This window comes from Planococcus citri, chromosome 2 (assembly GCF_950023065.1).
Source record: "Planococcus citri chromosome 2, ihPlaCitr1.1, whole genome shotgun sequence".
Taxonomy (NCBI): domain Eukaryota; kingdom Metazoa; phylum Arthropoda; class Insecta; order Hemiptera; family Pseudococcidae; genus Planococcus; species Planococcus citri.
The window spans coordinates 72,542,251-72,568,551 of record NC_088678.1 but is presented as its reverse complement, the minus strand read 5'-3'; the positions used below and the strand labels follow the sequence as shown (position 1 = coordinate 72,568,551).

At 33.1% G+C, this 26,301-nt stretch overlaps 3 protein-coding genes across 7 annotated transcripts in view; 2 read left to right on the top strand and 1 right to left on the bottom strand.

Moving 5' to 3' along the window:
* Iml1 (GATOR complex protein Iml1) overlaps positions 1-26,301 on the bottom strand; it is a 289,826-nt gene that overhangs the window by 84,219 nt on the left and 179,306 nt on the right. The gene's annotated exons all lie outside the window — the stretch shown is intronic.
* On the top strand, positions 2,273-11,688 carry LOC135837612 (uncharacterized). 2 transcript variants are annotated; one of them, XM_065352952.1, is made up of 11 exons: positions 2,273-2,403; positions 2,505-2,669; positions 2,878-3,098; positions 3,182-3,304; positions 4,771-4,938; positions 5,079-5,275; positions 9,258-9,380; positions 9,657-9,923; positions 9,999-10,137; positions 10,273-10,457; positions 10,575-11,688. In XM_065352952.1, exons 5-11 carry the CDS (start codon positions 4,821-4,823, stop codon positions 10,968-10,970), a joined length of 1,425 nt encoding a protein of 474 aa, XP_065209024.1. In that variant the 5' UTR covers positions 2,273-2,403; positions 2,505-2,669; positions 2,878-3,098; positions 3,182-3,304; positions 4,771-4,820; the 3' UTR covers positions 10,971-11,688. The 2 variants fall into 2 exon arrangements, with proteins under 2 accessions (XP_065209024.1, XP_065209023.1); XM_065352951.1 differs by lacking the exons at positions 2,273-2,403; positions 2,505-2,669; positions 2,878-3,098; positions 3,182-3,304 and adding an exon at positions 4,497-4,663.
* LOC135834372 (uncharacterized) lies at positions 22,801-26,011 on the top strand. The gene is made up of 8 exons (XM_065348235.1): positions 22,801-22,877; positions 22,952-23,110; positions 24,248-24,450; positions 24,519-24,635; positions 24,722-24,967; positions 25,038-25,188; positions 25,287-25,474; positions 25,564-26,011. Exons 1-8 carry the CDS (start codon positions 22,802-22,804, stop codon positions 25,693-25,695), a joined length of 1,272 nt encoding a protein of 423 aa, XP_065204307.1. The 5' UTR covers position 22,801; the 3' UTR covers positions 25,696-26,011.

Sequence of the window (26,301 nt, the reverse complement as noted above, 5' to 3'; positions counted from 1 at the left end):
ACAGGGTATGAAAAGTATTCCAACATACAAAATACATAGTTACTTACAATAAGAAAAAACACATACCTAGATCTACTCATCATGAAGTACTTCGTCTTACTTTACTCCAATAAATAAAAATTTTGAAACTCACCTGAAACAAGAAAACAAAACAAATTGTTCATTAGTTATTAGTTAGTCAGTCACTATGATAAATTAAGCTCACTACCTATAGATTACTTCAAATTATTGCCTATTATCAAATACATATGAGAAAAAACAAAGATACTCGTAGGTATAATTCAAAGGTCGCGGGAGGTAAACTTGCTTCTTCTAATCGCAGGTCGAAATTTTTTAGTAATTTTGCTAGAAAACGAGACTTTTCGTCGATTTCTTCTAAAGGCAAAACTTTCACAATTTTAGCAAAAAGCTGCACGCCTTTTTGGAAATTATTAGCAGGGCGATTCCATGCCAAATCGGCGAATTTTTGCAAGATGGATCTTCGATTATTTTGAAAATCAGATAATGTACTTACGTAAAGATCATCAAACGATGACCAATGATGCAAACCAGACATTTTTCGATTTTTTTTTGACGGAGCTATGGGGCTTCAAAGTTCTTTAAAATGCCCGAAAATGGAAAATTTCAGCTGCAATTTGCTCCGGTTGTACGGGGTGTAGAATTTTGAACTTTTTTTCAAATTGTATTGCTTTGAGAGGGTAATCGACGAATGATGTCAAAATCAGTGTTGCCACTTTCAAAAACCTGAAAAAATCGATTTAAAAACTTATAATTTAAATAAAACCACGATCTCGACGAGTAAAAATTCTGAAAAAATTCTCAGTTTTAGTCCTTTTCATGTAGAATAACATATCAAAAAATTAGACTGGCATTTTTTTTTTCATTTTCGAGAAAAAAAATTACAAGTTTGACACTTATTGCAAAAATACTATCAAAAACCAAAAAATGAAAATTTTTGCATTTTTGAAATATTTTATCAATGTGTGGACGAATATGTGAAAAAATCCCCCTCACCCCAATTTGTCAACAGCGGCGACATTTTTTCAATATATGTATTTCACTCTTAAAATAAAATTATAGCACGAAAAATGGCATTTCTCGTCAATCCTTGACAAATTGGGTAGCAGAGGGATTTTTTTCACATATTCGTCCACATATTGATAAAATATTTCAAAAATACAAAAATTTTCATTTTTTAGGTTTCTGATGGTACTTTTGCAATAAAAATAAAACTTGTAATTTTTTTTCTCGAAAATGAAAAAAAATGCCTCTCCAATTTTTTGATATGTTATTCTACATAAAAAGGACTAAAACTGAGAATTTTTTCAGCATTTTTTACTGGGGGACATCGTGGTTATATTTAAATTATAAGTTTTTATATCGAGTTTTTTAGGTTTCAGAAAGTGGCAACACTGATTTTGACATCATTCGTCGATTACCCTCTCAAAGTACTACAATTTGAAAAAAAGTTCAAAATTCTATACCACGTACAACCGGAGCAATTTGCAACTGAAATTTTCCATTTTCGGCCATTTTGAAGAACTTTGAAGCGCCACAGCTCCGTCCAAAAAAATCGAAAAACGGTTTGCGTCATTCGTCATCGTTTGATGACCTCTACACATGATCTGATTTTGAAAAAATCGAAGAACCCTCGTGCAAAAATCCGCCGATTTGGCATGGAATGACCCACGGATAAAAGGAAGAATTTGATCGCTTTTAACCTACAAAACGTAAGGACTGTTTCATGTCACGTTTTTCAAAACTTACAACACTTTTTAGATCATTTACGACTTTTGTTCACTTTTAAAAATACAAAATACTGTACAACGCAAAACATATGGTTCCAAAGTGCAAACATCTGTCTATAGCAATTGAATAAATAAGTATGAATACAACTTCGACACGTCGAAAATATCATTTTCTCCTTTTTTTCTGTAGGTAGTACATAGATACCTGCCAATGGAAAAGTCACGGTCGAAAATCAACAAAAATAATATTTCTGGGTTAAAACACCTCCGTAAAAACCACTTCTCGATTTTTTTTCAAACAAATTTTCAACAGGAACGAAATTCAAGAGTTCAGTTCAATGATTAACAAACCTAAAATGTAAGTATTTTCACATAAATGCCAAAAGATAAAACTGTTGTTATCAATTAACCATTTTACATCGCAATTGAATGAATCGTTGCTCATTTCTACGTTTATCTGATTATACTTTATTAACGAATCATCAGATAGGTATTCCGCTGAATTATTTCTTTCGCAGTAACAAAGCCACTTTTGGCTCAATGACAACATTAGGTGACGGAAGTTCGTACAGTATGAACGTATAATTACTCGTATTAAACACGAAGATGCGTTTGTTTTTAATTCTTGGTACTCTACTTTTATTATACTGCAATGGTAAATACTTCAGATAATTCAATTTTTTCGGAAATCTTATAACTACAGGTGAATTATAATTATTTTAAATTACTCGTGAATTCGTGATTTTTATTTTGTAGAATGCGAATCGACAAAAACTGCTATTTTCATCTACGATAAAGTAAATGCAACCGAATACGACGTCAACCTATTTACCGGAAAAATAAAACGATTTTCCAGTACGTTATTCGAGCCAGATGGAGATTTCGATTTTCATATCAAGATAGTGGTTCCTTATAAATCTTGTAAGTGAAAATACTCAAAATACATTAATCGAGTGCGCTTATTATAAGACTAAATCTCTTAAAGCCTTCAAAACTAATGTTCAAACCAGACAAGAGTGGCATTCAATCGGAAATGCTTTTAGCCTTTTTTAGTGGTCTTACTCAATGCAAAATTTCAATCAATCTCTGTTTTAAAAAAAAACTACACAAAAACACTATATTTTTTCAGACATCCAAGAAGTATTAAAATTCAATTCCACTGTTGCAAAAGTGATAACTCGCAAAAACGATACCAGAATTAAGGGCCAATCCACATTGAAAAGTGTACTTACACAGTTACAAGACTCTCCTTCGTATTCGGTCATCTACGTCATCACTAATGTCACCAAACCAAGTAACGACATCCAACTCGACAGTATCTTCGAAGAAATACAGATTAAAAGAACCCAGGTGATTTGATTTTTCGCGATTCTATTTCATTTTTGTAGGCCTAATTTAAACGCAAACAAAATTCGATCATGTTTTTTTCCTAGGTCAACTTTCTTATCGAAACGGAATCCTGCTTGGGAAACGATTCGCTCCAAGAGTACGGATTAATTAGTTCTGCGAGTGATGGATTCGCACAAATGGGCCCAAACTTATTCAAATATCGCAAGGTAAGAAAAAAATTTACACTCCGGCGAAATAAGTAACTCGTACTTTGGCCATTCCCTATTAACAAAAAGGTCCAAAAAAGTAACCAAAAAAATTCCAAGAAGCGAGAGAAACAATGTAGAAAAATAATTACTAAAAATCCAGAACATTTACGAAGTGTGGTTCTGTACTTTTCTCATTTCTCAATTAAATTTTGAATTAACGAGTTTTTGGTGGTTTTTTTTTCAAAAGGTGGCGGGAAGGGAGAAATCCCCAAAATAGATCGGCGAAAAACGAATTTTAAAAAAATCCAAGAAAAATTTCAGTAATAGGTAATTTAACGACAAATTTGACGTAATTTAGCACATTGAATGATCTCAAAAAATTGTGATTTTTTTTACCAGATAATCGAAAATTTTCAAGCCAACATGAACTGTCAAAGTTGAGTATTTTTAGAAATCAAAAATAAGCAAATTTAGCTCATTTTTTCCTACTTTATGGCATAATCTAGCATACTTTTTCCCTTCAGCAGAAATTTTTGTAAATTCGTGCTTCATTAATTTTTTGGCTCGTTGACTCTATCAGATCACAAAGGATTATCAGAAATGTGACGATCCGACGAAGTGATGTGTGGTGAAGCGGGGGGGGGAGGGCTGAAATTTTTTCAACTTTTTATCCCTGCAGATATCTTTCCTCCCAGATTTTTCCTGCTAATTAGCCAGATGTGGTCTGCAAAAATTTTGAAAGGGCGAATTGGAAACCAAAATGTTGAATAATTAAAAATTTTCAATAACGATACTTTTATAAAATTACAAAAAATTTGAATAAAATTCGCACCTTTTTTCTTGTTAGGTAACTACGAGTATTTTTCGTGTTTTTTTTTTTTAGGCATTTGGTCTGTGAAAATGAAATTTTAATAGACAGAACATAATTTTTGGAAAATTTTCGATTTTGAGAGGAATAAAACTTTAGAAAACTTAAAATTTCTGAGGTATAAAAAAATACTTCATTTACGTATGAGTGAAACAGATTGAAAAAATTTCACTGCTGTTTTAAACAAGTTGGCCACGTTGTATAAGCGAATATTCATCGTCATTGCAGATCAAGTACAGAAAATGTCGAATAATTAGGCTATACCTACCTACGTATGCGTCATTCATGGCAATAAATAGAAATTCTCGCGGTGTTACTCAATGTTATTGTTCGAGTGTTTATATTCGTTAATCTCTGATAGCAAAGTCACCAGAATGTTTCATTATATTAATAAGCAAACTACTTTTTAGAACATTAATTCAGTTCATTCGCTAGGTAGGGTAAGTCGACTGCAATAATGCGTTTGATTTTCATGTTCGTTGTGTTTACGTTACTATTCAAATACAATGGTAGGTAATATACTAGTGTAAATTTTAGTAGAAATAATTTTATAATGTATTCGTAATTTGAATTTTGATTTTTCATAACTTTTAACACCTTTCAATTATTTCTATAGAATGTGCCTCGACGTTAAAAACGATTGCTTTTATAAATGACGACGTGGATATGACCGCGAACGACAACGACTGGTTATCAGGAAACATCGACAAAGTTAGCAATAGGCTAATCGACGATGGGATGGAATTTACAATGATTAAGAAATTCTACTCGTCCTACTATCCAGGTGAGTACAAATATGCAAACATGTAAATAGTACCTTCAATCCTTTCTGAAAATATTGTCGAGTTCGTTCATTAAATAACGCGTATTTATCGAGTCTTACTTATTCGTATATACAATCAAATAACTTAGCTATTATTGTAGACGAGGACGAGGACGAATCACTGAATTCTACAGATTTGACAGTTCTGCCATTTGAAATTCTGCTCAACACATTACAAGAATCTCCTTCATATTCGGTGATTTTCGTCGTAACAAATGCTAATGCTACCAAACCCAGCAATGAGACTAAGACTTCAACCGACTTAATTTTGGAAGAGATACAAAATAAACGAACACAAGTGAGTATCGTACACATGCATTTGGTGATTTTATTTCTATATAGTCCACAGTACAACTGGCAAACATGTGCTTCAAAAATCTGATGAGGTTTGCTTTTGTGGCCCGAAAAATGCAGTTGGCTTCTGATAGTATTCGTTGTATTTACTTTACTTGTTACTCTATAAGTAAGATTTTTGGACAAAGAAGAATAATGGTAACGCAGGGATCATCAAGTTGGAGAGAGGGCAAAACGAATACAGATGAAGTACCCACTACCCACTCATGGAATAATTTGAAAATATGTATTTGAGCATAAAAAAATTGAATCACGATTTCAAGGATTTTTCAAAAGCGTAAAGTGACTATAATTAAAATTAGCCTACTCGTACGTTGAAATTTCGCGAGAAATTCAAATAGGTACCTACTTGTATTATTTCATAATGAAAACGTTTTCTACAGTTTCCCAAAAGAGGTCCGTGCGACGTATCAAAATGAGTTAAAATTTTGGTAAATAATTCGAAATATTTCAACAAAAATCTAATTTTCAAGCATTCATATCTAAATAAAATTTTGACAGAAAACCAAAAATTTGCGCCAAAAATTTTTTCAAGCACTTCTGAAGCATTTCGAGCTCAAAAGTGTCATACTCATGAAAATAAATTTACAATTTCGCCTAAAATTCAAAATATTTCAAAAAAATTGTTTTTTTAGGTAAGTATCTTGAAAGTACATAGGTAAGTATCTTGAAAGTAGGTAAGTATTTTTCGCTCAAAATTCGATAATAGGTTTCGACATTTTCAAAAAACAAAAAAAGTGTTACGCAACCTATCAAAATTAGTTGAAATAACGACAGAAAATCAAAAGCTCACATCAAAACTTTTTTTGAGAACTTCTGAACGCTGGTTCAAATCATTTCCACGTCTTCTTTTGTTTTACATATTTCGAGAAACCACTTATAAAAAGTTAAATTTTAGATTTTCTGCAAAAATATCAACTAATTTTGATAGTAGATACCTAACATGACATCGTTTTCGGGAACATGGGAAATCATAACCTAATTTTGGGCTCTTCCAAAACATTTTCGTTGAAACATTTGAATTTCTCGTGTTTTAACCGATTTCCATGAGGTGTACGATACCTTTTTTTAAAACTTTGAAAATCATGACCAAATTTTGTAGTCCGGCACATGACAATAGGAGTAATTGCACCCCCCCCCCCGCCGATCCTCCGGGACAACATTTTTCTTAAAGGGGACATCCTAAGGAACATTTTAATGCAAAGTTGCCAAAAAAAAGTTGGCCTTACTTACAAAATGGTGGCCATTTTGATTGACAGGTCAGCCGAAATCGCAGATTTTGCGTTTTAACATAGGACTTGCACAAACTTTTTCAAACTTAACAAAGTTAGATCGAAAGATCATGCAAAAATTCATCACCTGTCAAAATTTCAAGTGCTAAAGTGCGTTTTTCGATTTTTGGTGAATTTTTGAAAATCGAATTTAGGCCAAAAATGAGGGAAAAAATCAAAATTTTACCAAATTGACCAAGAAAGCTGAAATTTGGGATATACCCTATTTTCGGCATGCCAAATCGATTGGAAACGGTTTCAACCCGTTTTGAGCAGTTCTGGAGCCTCCAGCAGATTTTTGAAACTCGAAATTCCCACAAAATTCCATCAAATTGGAGTTGTAAAGCTAAAATTCATTCTAAAAACTAATTTCAATACGCTACGAAGTACTGCAGGTGAATTTCAAGTTGTTTTGGAGCCTCCAGCAACTTTTTGAAAATTTCTGAAGCCTCCAGCAGATTTTTGAAACTTTAAATTTTCACAAAATTTCATCAATTAATAGAAATGGAAAGCTGACATTTACTCTACACTCCAATTTTAACACCCTCTGAAAACGACTTCTGGTGGATTTCAAGTCATTTTAGAGCCTCCAGCGACTTTTTTGAAAATTACTGGAGCCTCCAGTAGATTTTTGAAACTTGAAATTTCCCCAAAATGTTATCAAACCAAGATGGAGAGTCAAAATTCATTCTGCAAACTAATTTCAATACGCTACGAAGTTGACTGCTGGTGGATTTCAAGTCGTTTTAATGCCTCCAGCAACTTTTTGAAAGGTTGTATGACGTTTTTTTGGGAAATTGAAATTTCCTAAAAGTAGCTGGAAGCTTTAAAACCTTTGAAACCACCATGTAGTCTGCGTAGTAAATTTCAGCTTGCCAACTCCATTTTGATAAATTAATGTTGGGGAAATTTCAAGTTTCAAAAATCTACTGGAGGCTCCAGTAATTTTCAAAAAAGTCGCTGGAGGCTCTAAAATGACTTGAAATCCACCAGAAGTCGTTTTCAGAAGGTGTTAAAATTGAAGTGTAGAGTAAATGTCAGCTTTCCATTTGAAGAGTGATATTCCAAAACTCGCTTTGTCCATTTTCACAACTTTTCAGAAGAGAGGAAAAACAGTTTCCCTTTAAACGGGTAAATTGGCTTTTTAGGCGAGTTTAGCACTTCATTTGGGTGGATTTATGATGTATGTAGGAGTGTAGGTATACATTTCATCCACTAAATACTGCTGAAAAAAATTTCAATAAAACTGGACAAAACGAGTTTTGGAACGTAATTTGTTATTTTTTAAATTTTTAGTGAATTGGCTATTTAGGTGAGTTTAACACCTCATTTTGGTAGGTTGATGATGTAGGAATGTGAGTTAATACTTCATCTACCAAGTACCACTGAAAACCCAACTTTGATAAAAATGGACAAAGCGAGTTTTGGAATATCACTCTTCATTTCTATTAATTAATGAAATTTTGTGAAAATTTAAAGTTTCAAAAATCTGCTGGAGGCTTCAGGAATTTTCAAAAAATTGCTGGAGGCTCCAAAACAACTTGAAATTCACCTGCAGTACTTCGTAGCGTATTGAAATTAGTTTTTAGAATGAATTTTAGCTTTACAACTCCAATTTGATGGAATTTTGTGGGAATTTCGAGTTTCAAAAATCTGCTGGAGGCTCCAGAACTGCTCAAAACGGGTTGAAACCGTTTCCAATCGATTTGGCATGCCGAAAATAGGGTATATCCCAAATTTCAGCTTTCTTGGTCAATTTGGTAAAATTTTGATTTTTTCCCTCATTTTTGGCCTAAATTCGATTTTCAAAAATTCACCAAAAATCGAAAAACGCACTTTAGCACTTGAAATTTGGACAGGTGATAAATTTTTGCATGATCTTTCGATCTACCTTTGTAAAGTTTGAAAAAGTTCGTGCAAGTCCTATGTTAAAACGCAAAATCTGCGATTTCGGCTGACCTGAAAATCAAAATGGCCGCCATTTTGTAAGTAAGGCCAAATTTTTTTTTGGCAACTTTGCATTAAAATGTTCCTTAGGATGTCCCCTTTAAGAAAAATGTTGTCCCGGAGGATCGGCGGGGGGGGTGCAATTACTCCTATTGTCATATGCCGGACTATATTGAGCTCATGCTCAAAAACATTTCGTCATTTTTTTCATAATAATATTCGAATTTTTCGACAAATTTTAACGCAGGTTGCAAGGTCACCTTTGAGAAAATTTTATAACTAGTTCATATTTACTTTAAGTGGAAGGGGGAGGGGCTACAAAATCTACTGCGCCATATTGTAAGCTGTTTTTCATTTTTTTTTGCGAACTTGAGCTATGGATATAATTTTTTTCGACCCCCAACTTGATGACGCCTTCGTAACAGTTTCTGTGCAAAATCTGTACAAAAATCACGTTTTCAAGGTAACTCCTTGTTTTGTACTACTGGCAAGCTGAATTAAACATAAATCCATGCTCAGTTCAAACCTGTGAAAAACTTCTTTGGCCGCTTCATTTTGAAAATTGAGACTCCATCCCATATCTACCAAAACCCAACTGAATTTTTTTTAGCTTCAAAAATTTCATCCAATTGAACACTTTTTACCGGTTGGACTGTAGACTATTCAGTTCAAATAATACGAATATTTATTCATTTTTTTTCCTATTAGGTGAACTTTCTCATCGGAACGGAGGCTCCATTTTTAGATAACGATTCGCTTCAAGAGTTCAGATTAATAGCTTCTATCAGCAACGGATTTGTATTAGGCCCAGAAATATTTCAGTTCGACAAGGTAAGATGAGTAAGCACTAAGCAACTAAACACTCCACTGTACTAATAATTCAATCTTACGCATATCCATCTTCTGATAACTGAACCCATTGACCAGTGATTTATCAGCAATTTTATTAGTATTCGCTGAACTGAATCATGAGCAGAAGGTAGCTCAATATAATCTATAGCCCCATTAAAATTCACGATCCGCCCCTTGGACTTTGAGAATTTACTAACTCAAGTTTAGAAAATTAATACATACAAAGATTAATACTTAGGTATTATTTTTTGATAGTTTACAGATGCGATATATCTGAGATTAACTCACCAACCTCAAGAAATCCTTCTATTTTCACTTCAAGATAGCAAAAGTGATGTATCATTTTGCTCACACGCAGAACCATTTTTTACCAATGCTTTGAAAGACTTTAAATTCAGCAATTGCAGTTCAAAGGAGCGCGAAAGAAAATTAGGAAATCCTCGGCGAAGTACATTAACGAATTTGATTGAAAAAAGCGACGATGGATTGACGATACATCAGTATAAACAGGCTCTTTCCAAGGTTACTGCTTTTTCTACTTTCTTCGCCCTTCGTTGAAATTGGCCGAGATTGCATTCGAAACATTTATAATTTCAGACGTGCTCTTTTAAAAAACCAATATATTCGGTATGGTTTGATTATAAAGGATTTACTGGAAATGATTACGACTTTGATTACGGGTTCACCATTGAAGACGTTGATTCCTTGGACAATACATATCGAAGACCAATGAGTGGTATGAAAAAACTAGATACCTATACCTACCTAAGTATACATAATGCATTATAAGTTGTTGAAGAATTGATAGGTATCTGCCTACTTTTAAAAAATTTATACAAGACATTTCATCTCACTTTGCAAATATTAACAGGAATGACAAACAAAATCTACGTTTCATTGACGGACGAAAATTTCGAACACGGAGTGGATCATTTCAAGATACTCTTTCTGAATCAAACTCAATTTGGAGAAAACATTGCAGTGGAACAGATACCGGAGACCGATTTGTTTGTAGGATCATTTGATCCACCAAAGAAGGAATATTTTTACGTTGAAGTGAGCATTCAATTTAATTTTAACCGGAATTCCTTTTCAATCCAATTTCTCCCATTGGAAAATTTATTTTCTGTTCTGAAATTCCAAAAATCGTACTAAATAATTGTCCTTTCTCAGGTAACGAGTTACGTAAACGAAGAAACAACTGTTTCTCGAATTTCATCGACTGCTGTGAATGCTGCGGAAGGGTTCGGAGATGATCATGGCAATCAAATATTTGAACATCGACCAATATTTAAACGGCAACCAGTATCGATAGAATCATACGACATCTACGATTACATCGACACAGTTTACTTTTCCATATGCGTGCTGTTAGGCGTATTGTTGTTAATCGTAGTGTTTGATTTAGCACTAAATCTTTTCACACCAGATCCCTCCACTACCTCCAGGTGTACTTGTTTTTTACAACTGACATGTTGTACGCGCCCCGAGCAGGGTAAAAACCCACAACAACGATCAAAAAACGATAAGGATTGTTATCGAGCGGTACCAACGGTAGATCGTGTCTAGTGGATGTTCAGAGAGCTTAAGATAAAGGACCATATTTGTATTAAGTATATTGATAAGTTAAATTTTTAAAATTTCAACTACGATGTACCATACATAACCTAATTTTTGGGTATTCGAAATTTACCATTTTTCAGCATCCACCATTACATTTTTTTTAAAAGTTCTACAATTATTAATTTTTTCAAATTTTAAATTGTTGCAAGATTGCTTTGAAAAATGAGGTAAACTTTCGGTTACCTATACATGAGAATTTTAAATTTTAAAATTCTTTCTAACAATTTCGACGAAAACATTGGAGAAAAATGACTTTTTTAAAAAACAAACTAATCCAATAAATTTTTTTTGACTCGTTTTCACATTGATCTCCGCCATTCAATTTTTTTCAAGTTTCACCCATCTTTTCGAAATTGAATTGTCGTAAGATTGCAGTGGAAAGTAAGTTGAAATTTCAAGAATTTTTGTTAGTATAAAAATTTAAAATTTTGGAAATTTTTTTTCACAAATTTCGATGAAAATATTGCATAAAAATATGAAATTGTTGTAAGAATGCTCTCTACTAACATTTTTTTGACTCATTTTCACTTTCATCTTTTTCTTAGAATACCTAGATAATATTTTTTGTAGAAATGTGTTCAACCTATTGTAAATGATTACTTATAACCAATAAGTAAGTTCCTGCCTATAATTGATTTTACTGAATAAATGTATTTTTTTTGTAGTTTTCCTTCGCTTTCGCGTTGCTTTTAAAAGAATTTCAGATCATTTACAGATGAGAAAACTTTATATATAAGAGGTTTTTTTTTTTTTTTTTTTTGACATTTTTTTATACTGGGCGTGTATAATTGCCAGGATTTTTACGCCCAGTTTCGAGGGGTTAGTCTAGATTTGGTTTGAAAGATTGATTTCTTTGATGTATTTGAGAATGTTTTCCATCTGTTTGATGTTGTCAGGAATTGTAGGGTTGAGGTCTGAAATGTTTAAGGATTGGCGTTTTGTTTTGAGGGAGGGGCAGTAGAATAGAAGGTGTTGAGTGGAGATTATTTCAGAATTACAGAATTGACAGGTGGGTTTAGGAGCTTTGGTGTACAAATGGCTGTGGGTTAATTTGGTATGACCAATTCGGAGGCGGGTGATTATAATTTCTTCTGATCTGTTTAGGTGACTAAGGTGCTTCCAAGGGAGGATTGATTTTTTGTGGGTAAATAGTTTGTGATTTGTTTTTGAGTTCCATAGGTTTTGCCAATTGGAGTTTTGGATGATTTTTAGAATGTTAATAACATCATCATGGGTCACAGAGAAAATTTTAGAGGGGGTAACAGCTGATTTAGCTGATTCATCTACTGCTTGATTTCCTTCAATGCCTACATGACTTGGGACAAACATAAATTTGATAATTTTGTCAGTAGACTGAAGTTTATAGATGATTTGATGGATCTTATGGACTAGTTGATGTTCAGAAAATTTGTTTTGAATTGATAAAAGAGCAGAGAGTGAGTCTGACTGAATCAGGAATTTTTTGTTAGGGCTTTTTGAAGTAGAGATCTTTTGTAGGCAATGGAGTATAGCAGAAACTTCTAAATTGAAAATTGAAGAATATTTATGAGCTGTGAAGTTGGTAATTTTACCATCAATAGAAAAAGCATAGCCTGCATATTCAAACTCATTTTTAGAACCATCTGTGAAGCATAAAATAAATTCATGATATTCTGCTATGATCTCAGTATATTTTTCTTTGATGAAACCAGATGGGTACTCATTTTTTTTGTATTGGGATAAGGATAGATTGAATTCTGGTAAAATTAATTCCCAGGGAGGAAATTTATTGTACTCGGAAGTGAGGTCTAATAGGTTTACATGGTAATTTCCTAAAGAATTTTGGAGAATACAGGAGTGATTTTCAGAATGGTTTGAAATATTTTGAATTTGTTTTTTGATTAAAGTTCTAACTGGGTTTGTTGGATTTGTTGTTGCTGATACAATGAATTTATTGGTGAAAATGTCCAAAAGGAATTGTGTTTTGAATAACATTTTTTGGAACAGACTCTTCTAATGGGTTGAATGAAACATTATTTCATTGTCTTCAATTTGAGACTACAGCAATAAGTTCATTCAAATCCGCGAACAATTGAAAAAATTGTATTTTTTTTTTACACACGTTTCTTTTATTTATCGACATTTGTCTTCTTGATTCTTAGTAAACATATTTTGTAAAGTAAGTATGTTACCTCAACTCAACACCAAGTAAGTAAATGATTACGTCATCAAAAGTTAGCAATTTTTCCCCATAAAGCGTACTGGGAAAATTGTTGGATACTAATATTTTGATCTATAGTTTAGCGCCGCCGGTATTTTTGTTATGATTTTATACCGACGTGCTCATAATAATTGCTGTTAAACGTTATTCTGAACATATGTTCAAAGTTCGATGAACTCTTTGTTAATATTTCATGGGTTTAAAGAACATCGTAGAGGAGCAAATACATACCTACAGTCACCTGCACATCCCAAGCAGCTGCATATTCATCATAATAAAAATGATTTTTTCCACTATGTACATATGTATTATAAAAAACAGTTTTTACCACGCTTCTCTATACATATCAGTTCCTAAAAGAAAAGGAGTGGCCTGAGAGCACATTCCTATAGCATTCCAGAGCCCTGTTTCCCCTCACAAACACGCAAATCCATTCCAGTTGGGCTTAAAGCCTGCAACATAGTTCAAGTCGCGCGCTCAGTCAGTGCAGTGTTGCCGTTTTTCAGATATTTTGAAAAAATTGAACATTTTTTCGAATCTTCCTTTTTTTTTTGGATATTTTGATACTTTTTAGTCTAAAAAAATCGGATAAGTACTTCAAGATTTTTTGGACATTTTCAAGGAAAATCCAGTTTTGTCACTTTTACACTTTATATACACTGGATTAAAACTTTCTTCAATTTTAAACTCTGGATATTTCCTGGATTCAATTTGATCGGGTAAGGCTGGCTAAATGTAATCATATCTGGTCAGATCAAAGTTCAGATCAAATCTAACCAGATCTGGACATCAGAAATTTAACAAAATTATTTTACATTTCAGAAAATTTCCTTTTAAATAAGCCTAACATTATTTCGAATATTTTGGAAATTTTTGAATTTAGAAAATCTTAACACTGCAAACGTCATGGATATTTTCTTTTTCTTTAGAAATAAATTTCGTTTTTGAATTCGCATATTTTCAAATATTCTTGAGGTATTCGAATATTTTGGGCAATATTTCACTCCAAATAATCAAATAAAAATTATGTAGTTGGGTAATTCTCAGAAAAAGGTAAAATTCGTGTACATGGCAAATTTCTCAACGGTTTTAGCATGAATTTTTTTTTTTTTTGGACCATTCAAGAATGACCCCGCACACATTTCACACATGGTATTGAGGTTTTTAGACCCTCCTTTCATTGGTGTACATTTGATTTTATACCCCAAATGTCCTTCGACTTGGCTGTCACACATCATGTTTTTGAAAATGAATGTTATAAAGTGTCATGAACTTCATTTTTTTTTGGAAAAATTGACACATTCTCATTATCATAGAACATGACGGTCTCTTATTGTGCAAATTGCAATTGCAATAAGTCTATAGGAAGCTCACAATTCACATTTGAAAACTGTCACACACTTTTTGCGCAAATTTTCGAGCAATTTTCAATTATTTTTGGTAGCTTCCCAATCCAACATTTTTTTCTGGTGAGTGGCTGCACTGGTTCACTGTTCTCATAGAAATGTTACCCCGCACCGTTGTTTTTAAAAACTACATTACAGCTCGTTCTGATCGTACTTATCTGTGAAGTTCTGATATTTCGCAAAATCTGTGTCCTTCGGCTTGGTGTTTTCATTTACGCCAATGAACCCGCCAAAACCAATAATTGAGCACGGGAAGTTATTCTACATGATAAGTACACATTTATTACGTGTTAAAAATCGAATAATGTCCAGTAGGTAAGGCTAGAAACGAAAAAACGTTGAGATTGTCCTTCGGCTTGTCCAGCGCCCATTTGTCCTTCGACTTGGCCAAATTTCAGACAGCTGTACTTTTATCGCGCTAGTTGGCATATTACACGATAATACAAGCAAAATTTTACATTTTCTCCCTCCCCACACTTCACCTCTACCCCTACCAAAAAAATAAGTCCAGATTCGAACTCTGCGGCCTGAAAAACATAAATCGACATATTACACGATAATATAAGCAAAATTTGACATTTTCCCCCTCCCCACGCCTCACCCTCCACCTCTACAAAAAAAATAACTCCAGATTCGAATTCTACGACCTTGAAAACATGTCAATCGATATATTACACATCGATGAGGGTCGAATTCTAATTATCGCCGTTTTAGGGGGGCCGGGGTCCACAGTGGGGGGATTGAATTGAGGCCAACACTAGAAAAGGGATCTGGGACACATATACAAATGATTCCCACTTGAAATTTTCCAAAAAAATGATTTTCGTTTTTCAAAATTATGCATATCAAAATCGACCCTTTTTCTGAGAATTACCCAGATGTAGTCCTACTCCTATTTGGAAACGTTTTCGCATGATTGAATTGTGGTTATAAAAATAGTCGCGTTTATCGTAGGGATGCTTCACGTCTATTTGATCGGATTTTTAAAAAAAACTGATTTGGAAGTTCTGTAAGTGGGTATAGTACATATATTTGCAGCGAAAAATCATTGAAACCACAGGAAATTGAAAACGATCGTCGTCATCTAGCAAAGCCATTCGACTATCAAGTTAAGTATCTGTTCATGGTTGTATAACTTTCAACTAACAAATTTAAATAAATTGATACCCTCGTATATTTTTTTTATTATTACTCGAATGCTAATGGAGGATGAATCATCGACATGAAAAATAAAATTTTGCGTGTGAACTGTGAAAATACCGTCAAGAACATCAAATGACGACAAATGCCACAAATCGAAAATTTCGTAATTTTTTTTTTTGCTGAAAATGTGAGCTTTCAAAATTTCTCAAAATGAAGTCAAGTTGAGAATTTCAGATTCAAATGCTCATAGATGACAAAAATACTGCTGTATAATGTTTCGCTGATGGATCACTCCCTTCCCAAATGATTGAATGATGAGATCACAGGTTTTATAGATCAACCCCAAAAACTAAATCATCTCATTTCAATATTTTTTTGACTATAAAAAACTAACTTGTATTGGATTTTGAAGAAAACGACTGATTTTTTTCTTCAAAAAATTCACGATGACTTCAAAGTGTCAAAACTACTCCAATTCCTAAAATTGTTTTTTACTCTGAACAATGAGATGATGTTTACTTGTTTAGAATACCAACTGGGAAAAAAATCAATAAAAAATATGAAAATACATTTGAAGAGTGATATTCCAAAACTCGCTTTGTCCATTTTTATCGAAGTTGGGTTTTCAGCGGTACCTGGTAGATGAAGTATTAACTCACATTACTACATCATTATTCATTAACCTACCAAAATGAGGTGTTAAACTCACCTAAATAGTCAATTCACTAAAAATTTAAAAAAAAATAAATGTTTCAAAACGCGCTTTGTCCATTTTATTGAAATTTTTTTCAGCAGTATTTAATGGATGAAGTCTATACGTACACTCCTACATCATAAATCCACCCAAATAAAGTGCTAAACTCGCCTAAAAAGCCAATTTACCCATTTAAAGGGAAACTGTTTTTCCTCTTTCCTGAAAAGTTGTGAAAATGGACAAAGCGAGTTTTGGAATATCACTCTTCATTTCATCCCTTCCTTTTCCCCATTTAATATGCCTTTAAATTGAAACAAGGCCGGGTTGTTATGGAAAGGATAGATATTTTCCAAGATACTGACAATGAGAAAAAAACACTTACTTACTCATTATAAAGTACTTCATCTTATTCCTACGAATAAAAATTTGAAACTCACCTGAAACAAGAAAACAAAACAAATTGTTGATTAGTTATTAGTTGATCACTCATCTACGATGAATTAATGTCACTATAGATTATTTAAAGTACGAGAAAAAACAAAAATGAGGAATACAATTCTAAAGGCGAAAAGAAAGAGGGGAATAATATTGAATAATCGTAGATGAACTTGCTCCTTCTGATCGCGAGTCGCAATGTCGTAAATGTATTTTGAATAATTTCTAGTCTCACTCAATTTCACACAAAATTTTGTAATTTCAGTGCGCGAGAAATGACTCCCCAACTTTTCACAATTTTTCAGACCAATTTTTCCAATTTCCATATCTTTCAATCATCAATATTATGAATACCATGACATTCGACTATAGCATAATGTAACTGATCACAGAACTTTTGAATAAAAAATTTATTTAAATTGATAAGGTTACCCACATGTCTTTTTTTAAAACGCTGACCACGTCAGAAAGGAGAGGTATGTACCATATACTGGAAATTCAAATTGAGTCATTTTTATGCACAAGAGAGGTGAATAATTAATACATCAGTCTCGGTACCTAATCATTTTAGTTTACGTAGCCACTAATAAGGCAGAGTAAAAATCAAAGCACACAACTTGGATTTGAAAAAAAAAATCACTCGATACTTGGAATGATAAGAAAGTTTACTTTTCAGTTGAAATCTTCTACCTATAAGAATTTTCCGACTTGTGTTCTATGCGAAGGAAAATAGGAATTTATTTTCAAAGAAAGGACAAAAAATAGTTTCAATCAAGCGATGTAGAAATGAAGACGTCATAACAAAAAGGGGTATATATGACACATATGTCCTTTTTGAGACGAATCCATATTGTTATTCTTCAGACCTTCCTCTATCATATGAGACCACCCCACTTCACAAAGTCGAAAAACCAGTGAGATATCGCCATTTTACAACTGCGAAGTCAATTAAAAATTTACTTTTTCCGAGATAATGGGCTACTCATGGTTGATTTTGTGTTGTTAACCATTATTTACCTGGTTTAAATCCAAAAATTTGCTCAAAAACATTTTTAAATCAATAAAAAACTAGACAGCTAAGCAAAGCTTAGCTGCAAAGTGTGCGTAGCTAGCTGCCTTTTCTACAGCTATAACCGTTATTGCATCTAGGTAGTGCATAAGTGAATCAACCATGTCACAGTGATGAGAATTTTTGAAACTCTCACTGCTTCAAAATAATAATTGTTTTTCAGTGTTTTCATATTTTCCAAATTACAATAGGTATTTCAGAATAATTTATAAGCTTGTATTGCTTCTAAATTAAGAAATTTCTAGTTGTTTTTCATAGTTTGCATTGTTTTAAAATTTACAAAATTTCAAATCGATTTTCCCGAATTCCCCATCGCTACAATTTCATAAAGTTTTCAATAAATTTTCAGAATTTTGCATTGCTGCTGAGTTAGGAAATTTGCAATCAATTTTTAGAATTCACATTGCCTCTAAATAGTCAAATTTTGAATAATTTTTCAGAATTCTTATTGTCTTTAAATTAAAAAATTTCAAATTCAATTTTCAAGTTCATATTTTCCACAAATTGTAAAACGTTTACTCAATTTTTGGAATTCACATTGCCTCCAATTTTTCAGAATTCTCATCTTCTTCATAAATATTACAATACTTATTTCATATAATTTTCAAGTTCACATTATCTGCAACTTACAGAACTTTTAATCAATTTTTGGAATTCTTAGCGTCTCTAAATACAAATTTTCATATTATTTTTTTTAGAATTTCCATTGTCTTCAAATTTATAAATTTTCAAACCAATTTTCACATTTTCAGAACTTGCTTTTCATTCTAAATTAAGAATTAAATCTTATAAAATACCTATGTTAAGAATTTGCATTGCCTATTACACGAAAAAAATATGGGTAATTTTTACAAAAAAATTTAACTAAATACTCATAATTAAGTACCAGATCCCATGAAAATGCCGCAAAGAAATTCTTGGATGTAAGAACATACAGAGGCCTAGAAATAGGCACTGACCATCATTTTGTTCAAGGAGTAATGAGAATGGAAACAACAAGAATACCAGCCAGAAAGAATGAAAAGAAGATCAACACAAGAGCCCTGGATGACCCAACCAACCAATGGCTGTACCAAAGACGGATGAACATCATTAGTCAAGAGATACCAACAAGCCAGGACATAGAAGAAGAATGGAAAAATATCAAATCCATTGTGACAAAAGCGGCAAAAGAAAGCTTAGGAATGGTTCCTTGCAGAATTGGGGCAAAGCGAATAAAGAATTGGGACAACGAAATCCAAGAACTCATACAAAAGAAAAGACAGGCATTCAGAAAATTCATGAGCACAAAAAGCGAGGTCGATGGTGAAGAATATCGAAAACAGTCGGCAAAAGTCAAGAGAAAGTCCAGGAAATTACAGAGAGAGAGCTGGGAAAATTTCATCACATTCCTGGAGCATGACACATACAAGTTACGGCCAAAGGTGTACAAAATCATAAGAAGAATTGACACAAATTTTAACGAAAGAGTGGGTTTGCCAAAGATTAAAATCAATGACGCAAAGGAATATTTTGAAGAACTCTGGAGTGATAAAAATGCACAAGATACAAAGATAGAAGATGAAATTGGAGAAACAGAAGACAGAATTTCAATTAAAGAGCTACAAGAAGCTTTGAGAACGGCAAAAAATGCAAAAGCTCCAGGAGAAGATGGCATACCAACAGAATTGTACAAATATGCAAGTGGTGAATTTAAAAGAAGACTTCTGGAATTCCTAAATAGGATGTACCAAGAAGAAAAGGTACCTGAAGATTTCAAAACAGCAATTGTAATACCACTCTTCAAGAAAGGCGATATGTCACACCTGAAAAACTACCGAGGAATAAGTCTACTCAACACCTGCTACAAGATATATGCGAAAATACTGGCAAAACGACTGGCAGAGCATACAGAAGAAAAGCTGTCAGAAAGTCAAAACGGATTTAGAAAAGGAAGATCATGCACTGACGCAAGTTATACAGTAAAACTACTGATGGAAAAAAGGATCGAATACAACCTAGAAACACACATGTGCTTTATAGACCTGGAAAAAGCATATGATAGGGTTAATAGAAAAAAACTGTTTGAAGTCCTAAAAGATGAAAAGGTAACATATAAAATGTGAAAGGTGATAAACAGCATATATAAGAACACTAGAATAAGAGTAAGAATTGGAAATAGACTTTCAGAACAAGCAGAAATAAACAGAGGAGTTCGCCAGGGATGCCCACTGTCTTGTGTTTTATTCAACATGTACATGGACCACATGGTAAAAGAATGGCAGAAAATGAAGCCAAAAGGAATCAAGACAGACAGAAGGCAAGAAATATCAACAGTATTATTCGCAGATGATCAAGCAGTACTAGCCGAAACAGAAGATGACCTACAGAGATCAATGTATAATTTAACAAAGACATCAGAAAAGTATGATATGAGAATATCTTCAGAGAAAACAAAAACAATGGCCTTCAAAGGAAAGGAGCCAGTAAGAAGCAAGATTGTAATAAATGGAAAAATCATTGAACAGGTCAATAATTTCAAATACCTGGGAAACACGATATCATACCAGGGAGAAGTAGATGTTGGTGGAAAGATTGCAAAGTTCCTGAGAGTCACAGGACTGATAAATAGGACCCTAAGAAGCAGTAAGGTGCGAAAAGAAACAAGATTGAAGGTGTACAATACCCTAGCAATACCAATGATGACGTATGGAAGCGAGGTATGGGCACTGAAGAAATCTGATAAAAGAAGAATAACGGCAGCAGAGATGAAGTTCATGAGGAGAACGGCAGGGGTGACTCTCAGAGACAGAGTCCCATCCGAGAAAATAACAGCAGATCTCGGAGTGAAGCCAGTCATGAAGAAGATAAAACAGTATAGGAAAGATTGGAGAAATCATGTCAAAAGGATGGAGGAAACAAGATCACCAAAACAGGTCCTCCAATATACACCAATGGGGAAGAGAAGCAGAGGGAGACCAAGGAGGAAACTCACGGATACCTCAGGCTCATCCTCAACAGGTTCCACACCGCAGCAGACAGGCCAATAGGCCTACCGCTTATAAGGAAACGACGACGATCCCATTCCATAATTTTTACTGTAATCGTATAGTAAAACTTATCATTTTAATAAATTTTGCTATAGGTACCAATAGTAAAAATCGTTTTGTTTTAATAATTTTTACTAAATCATGATAATAAAAATTACATGGTTCAATTGTACAAAAATTAGTTTAATTACTCATTTTGAAGTAATTTTTAAATTATAAGTAAAAAGTTGAAAATTATTCATGTCAAGGTAATTCTTACTATACTTATGGCTATAGGTAGACAAAAAATTAATGAAATGAATTTTTAGTTAGCAAATATATCATAAATTCATAACTCAATTTCAGCATTATTTTTACCCCATTATCATGTACCTACTACATAGGTAACTCCGAAGCATTTACCTATCCAATTTTCCTACGAAAAATCTGTCACCTACCTACTTACCTCACGGGGATTCGAACCTGGATCCCTAAATATTCCTATTCCTACCTACATGCCCTAACCACTCAGCCACCACTTCGCTACGAGGGTTACGGCATTAAAATAATATATTTGTTTGGTAAACGCCCCACCAAACCACTCCCACTTGGAATTTACAGCTAACAGACTGGGGGTGTAACAGGGTACAATGAAACACAGCTGGTGATGGAATAGACTGGGGGTATAGCAGGGTACAATGAGCGGCAGGTGTTCTACAAGTCCCCTTTTCCCTTTTTTAGGATTTAATGCATTAAAATAATGAACTAAAATTGCAATTACTCAGCAACTACCCATCCGAATTGAATGAAAATTAATCTATTCCCTCCGTCTTAATGATTCTCAAATGGTGTCCAATAGGTACAAAAAACGGTTGGATAGCTTAAGAGAACATTCAGTTCCAATAAAATTTCATTTCTCAAAGCGAAACCAATAGTGTGCTACGCACACTAAAAATTGGCCAAAAAAACTTGTCTTTTTTGTTTTTTTTTTTTTACTCAACATAGCGATCTTTTTTCAGAGATAATGGGTTACTCATGGTCGATTTTGTGTTATTAACCATTATTTACCTGGTTTAAATCCAAAAATTTGCTCAAAAACATTTTTAAATCAAAAAAAAATTGGCCAATTTTTCGCTTCAAAAAGGACATATAATTCGAAATGTTTGAGCGCTTACCGCTAACACACAGTTTCCTCCAGACCGATGGTGCATAGCATTTCATATAGTTAGATAGTGGGAAAATAAGATAAAATCGTCACCATGTTCAAATATGCACATTTCTAAACTTCACAAGCACTCAAACTTTCAAACAGTTTTTTCTCAAAATACAATTTCACACATATGTCCTTTTTGCTATGACGTCTTCAAATGTATTCAGTAGGATTATTTTCACTAAAGAAAATATTTTTTGAATTCTTTTTGTTTTCACTTTTTCTTGAAAAGAAGGAGAGAGGGGAAAAAATTCAATTTTCGACACACAATCTTCAAATATACCCTGCAGAAGTAATGGAGAGCCGGTCTAGAGGTGTAGGTGTATATTTGTATTTTTTGAAAAAAGTTACATCACTGTGACAGCAGCACAATTAGCTAGATTCTATTATTTCCTGTTTTTTTTCTGCATGAATCAGTCAATTCGTGGAAAATAATGAGAAACCTTTTTAATTTATCATAAATGACGCTCGAATAACATGGTCATTGCTGAATTTCCGCAAAATTCTGATAACACCATCCACAAATAGGTACCCAACCCTTGTTCAAAAGCATGTATACATAATATAAAACATCGCTCACCTCATTATTTTATCATTCATTATAATACTATGATGAAAACTACACAGTGGATTGATACAATGCATTTCATTTTCCTTTTTGGCGTTTTCATTATTCTTCAATGTAATGGTAAGAACGTGACATTTTTTTTTCATAATAGTAAGCGACTTGCATTTTTATTTTCTATCACTCAATATTTGTAGAATGTACATCAACGAAGATAGTTACTCTCATATATGATAAGGTGAATACGACTACATACGACATAGATCGGTACTCAGCAAGCATCAAAAATATTTCTACTGATTTCTACAATGATCGATTGGATCTTCATTTCAAGATAATATTTCCAGATAAATCGTGTAAGTACAAATTTACAAATAAGTACTTACTCACTATAATGACGATAATTACCTACTTACAATTAAGAAAACCCTCAATGGGATAGTAAGGAACGAAATGTTTCCACAAAAGTTTATGCTGGTATAACAAATTTTATGCAAAGTCATACCTTTCATAGGTATTTTTTTTCAAATTGTTCAAAGCCAAACATTTGGATGGTTTTTGGTCCAGAATGAAAGTCAGTTAGATCACACTTACCCATTGTCTTCAAAATCATATCAATCGAAAAAAAATTAATTTGGCACCTTTTGAATACCTTAATTAAAAAAAATAAATCTGCGAGCGAAATTTATTTTTAAAATTTGCAATTTTTGCCCAAGAGTGACCATTTTGAAATTGCAAAAAGCCAAAAGTGGCCTCCAAGAAGCACACTAAAGCAGCCCCTTGAAAAGTAATGAAATTCCAAAAAATTGATTCAGTAAGCTGAAAGTTGGTATGCATCAGATTTTCGACCTGCCGAATTAATTAAAGATAGTTTCGAATCATTTTGAGCAGTTCTGGGGTCTGCAAAAAAATTTTGGATGTTCAAATTCAAAAACCGTACTAATTAACGTCATACGCCATTTTTCAAAAATCGATTACTGCCAGTTCGGAAACGTATATTTCTTTGATGGATTTTATGAAATTTATAGCGAACTGAAATTTCCAAAAAAATTGTAGGAGGTTCCAAACCGCCCTAAAACAATTCCCAGTTGATTCGGCACGTTGGAATTAGGATACAACTAGAGTAAATTTTAATTTTGCAACTTTCTTAGGTAGAATTTTGCAGAAATTTCAACATTCAAAACTTTACTGGAGCCTCCAGAACTGCTCAACAAAATTTTTTACATTCTATTCGAGAAGTCGAAAATAGAATACAGTACCTATATACTAAATTTCAACTTTATAGGTCAATCTTGAAATTTTGTATTTACTTTATTTTTTTGGTCCAGATTGGATCTTTAAAAATTCGCCAAAAATCAAAGAATGCGCTTCAACGCCTGAAATTTTGACTGATGATGTATTTTTACACGATCTTCGGTCTATTTAATTATAATAAGCAGATGATCAACGGTCGCCAATTTTCAAAATTTGAATGATACCAATATTTTTTGCAGACATCGTGGAAATAGTAAATGGTACAACGACCTATAATGACGTTCACCATATCAAAGGCCAGACAACACTCAAGAGTACACTAACACAATTACAAGATTCGCCACAAAACTCAGCAATCTGTGTAATCACAAATGTTACGAAACCACAAGACTGGTTCTTGATTGACAACGTATTAGAAGAAATACAAATGAAAAGAACGGAGGTAATTGATGTATATTTCACGGCATGTATCCGCAATTGTATGTATACAAATTCTGAAAATATTTCCAGGTCAGCTTTGTCTTAGAAAGGAGTAATTCTTCTCAAGTTGAATCCCTTCAAGAATACAGATTAATTACTTCTATAAGTAACGGGGTTATACTTCCAAAATTCTTCGAATTTAATCAAGTAAAAAGAGAAATGAAAAACGATTCTCTCCCTACATTTTAATGAATTTCATATTTTCAACTTGATATGTTCAATGTTCATTGTAGCGTTCAGAAAGTGTGTATCTGTGGTTGAGATACCTTCCATGGAAAGTATTTATGCATATTTCACAACCCGAAGAGAGATTCGACTCTAGTATTGATACACTTACAGGTGAACCTGTAGTATACGTTAGTGATAGTTTCGATTACAATGAGAATAAGATAATGTCAACGGATATTAACTTACAACAAATCGGGTACACTCATACGGAGGATGGCAAATCCATTTTAGAAGATCTTAGTACTCGCATGGTTGCATTTTTCACCCCTTCTACGCTTCATTGAAATCAACTTGGTAATGTCGTAATTTCCAACATTTCAGGCAGAGTTCGATCATCAAGGAAAACAAAACCCAAAACATCCGTCTTTTTACAATTACCATTTAATTAGTAAAAGTCGCTTCAACATTGAATACGGGTTTTCCGTTAGCCCAGTTAGTTCCTTGAACGAAACACGAAGAAGACCAATTAAAAGTAAGCTTGAATTTTAAAAAATCAATTAAGTACTTTTACAAAATTCACGAAAAACACGTAAATAGGCGAATGACATTGTTTCATTGCGAACTTGCTAGGAAAATCCAATAGACTGTACGTGACTTCGAGCAGCAAAATTTTTCATAATGTTACATGCGGAAGTTTCACTCTTCTCTTCCTTAATGGAACTAATCTTCAGCAAGATATTCCTCTACATCAGGTAGCAAAGACCGATTTATTCCAAGGATTATTTCAACCACCAAATGAAGAATACTTTTTCATAGAAGTAAGTAAGAATCTGACATAGGTAATTCTAAATTGATGAAATTCAAGCGAAAGCGTCTATTTTATAATTCGAGTAATGGTTTGTTACAGGTATCGTGTGAAGTAATAGAGCTAGTTTCACATGTAGAGAAACCTTATTTAGAATTACACCGAACCACTAGAACTTCACTGACAGCTATGAATGCTATGGATGCAAAAGTCAATTTTTTATTCATTTTATAAATTGTGGGTAAGGTGTGGTTTAGCAAACTATAGTACCATCAAGTATGTAAAGACACATGTACTTATGTAGGTACACACACAAAATTGTAATTCGAGCATTTTGTTCTATTTTGAGAATAGTGTATACATTTTAGAAAATTAAACTCAACGATAGGCTTACGCGTATAACAATTTTTGTAATGTGTTTGTCAAGACGAGTAAAACTATACCCACATTGAATTCGCATATTTTCAAATATTCTCGTAGGTATTCGAATATTTTGAGCGATATTTCACTCTAAATAATCAAATAAAATATTGAATATTTTACCTCGAATAAAAGTATTTATTTTAGGTTGCCCTAGACGTGATCAAATCCGGACATTCCTTAGATCCAATTACATCTGTTCATGAGCTGATCATATTCAATGAGAAGAGACCTGATTGGTTAGATCTGACCAGATCTTGTTATATTTTTCATCCAAAGATTTGCTTTTTCAAATTAAAAGAGCGAAAAATGTAGAGAAATCATTGAAAAATGATGACACTTTTGGGTATTTACTCTATGCCAATTTTAAAAAACAGAATGTACCAAAACATCTTTTTTTTTCTAAAAAGAACAAAAGTA

Coding starts and splice junctions, on each gene's coding strand:
- LOC135837612 (XM_065352951.1), top strand. CDS start 4,612: ATGCGTTTGATTTTCATGTTCGTTGTGTTTACGTTACTATTCAAATAC. Junction 9,381..9,656: donor AAATATTTCAGTTCGACAAG/GTAAGATGAGTA, acceptor ATTTTTTGATAG/TTTACAGATGCGATATATCT. Junction 10,138..10,272: donor ATATCGAAGACCAATGAGTG/GTATGAAAAAAC, acceptor AAATATTAACAG/GAATGACAAACAAAATCTAC.
- LOC135834372 (XM_065348235.1), top strand. CDS start 22,802: ATGAAAACTACACAGTGGATTGATACAATGCATTTCATTTTCCTTTTT. Junction 24,451..24,518: donor TACAAATGAAAAGAACGGAG/GTAATTGATGTA, acceptor AAATATTTCCAG/GTCAGCTTTGTCTTAGAAAG. Junction 25,189..25,286: donor ACGAAGAAGACCAATTAAAA/GTAAGCTTGAAT, acceptor CGAACTTGCTAG/GAAAATCCAATAGACTGTAC.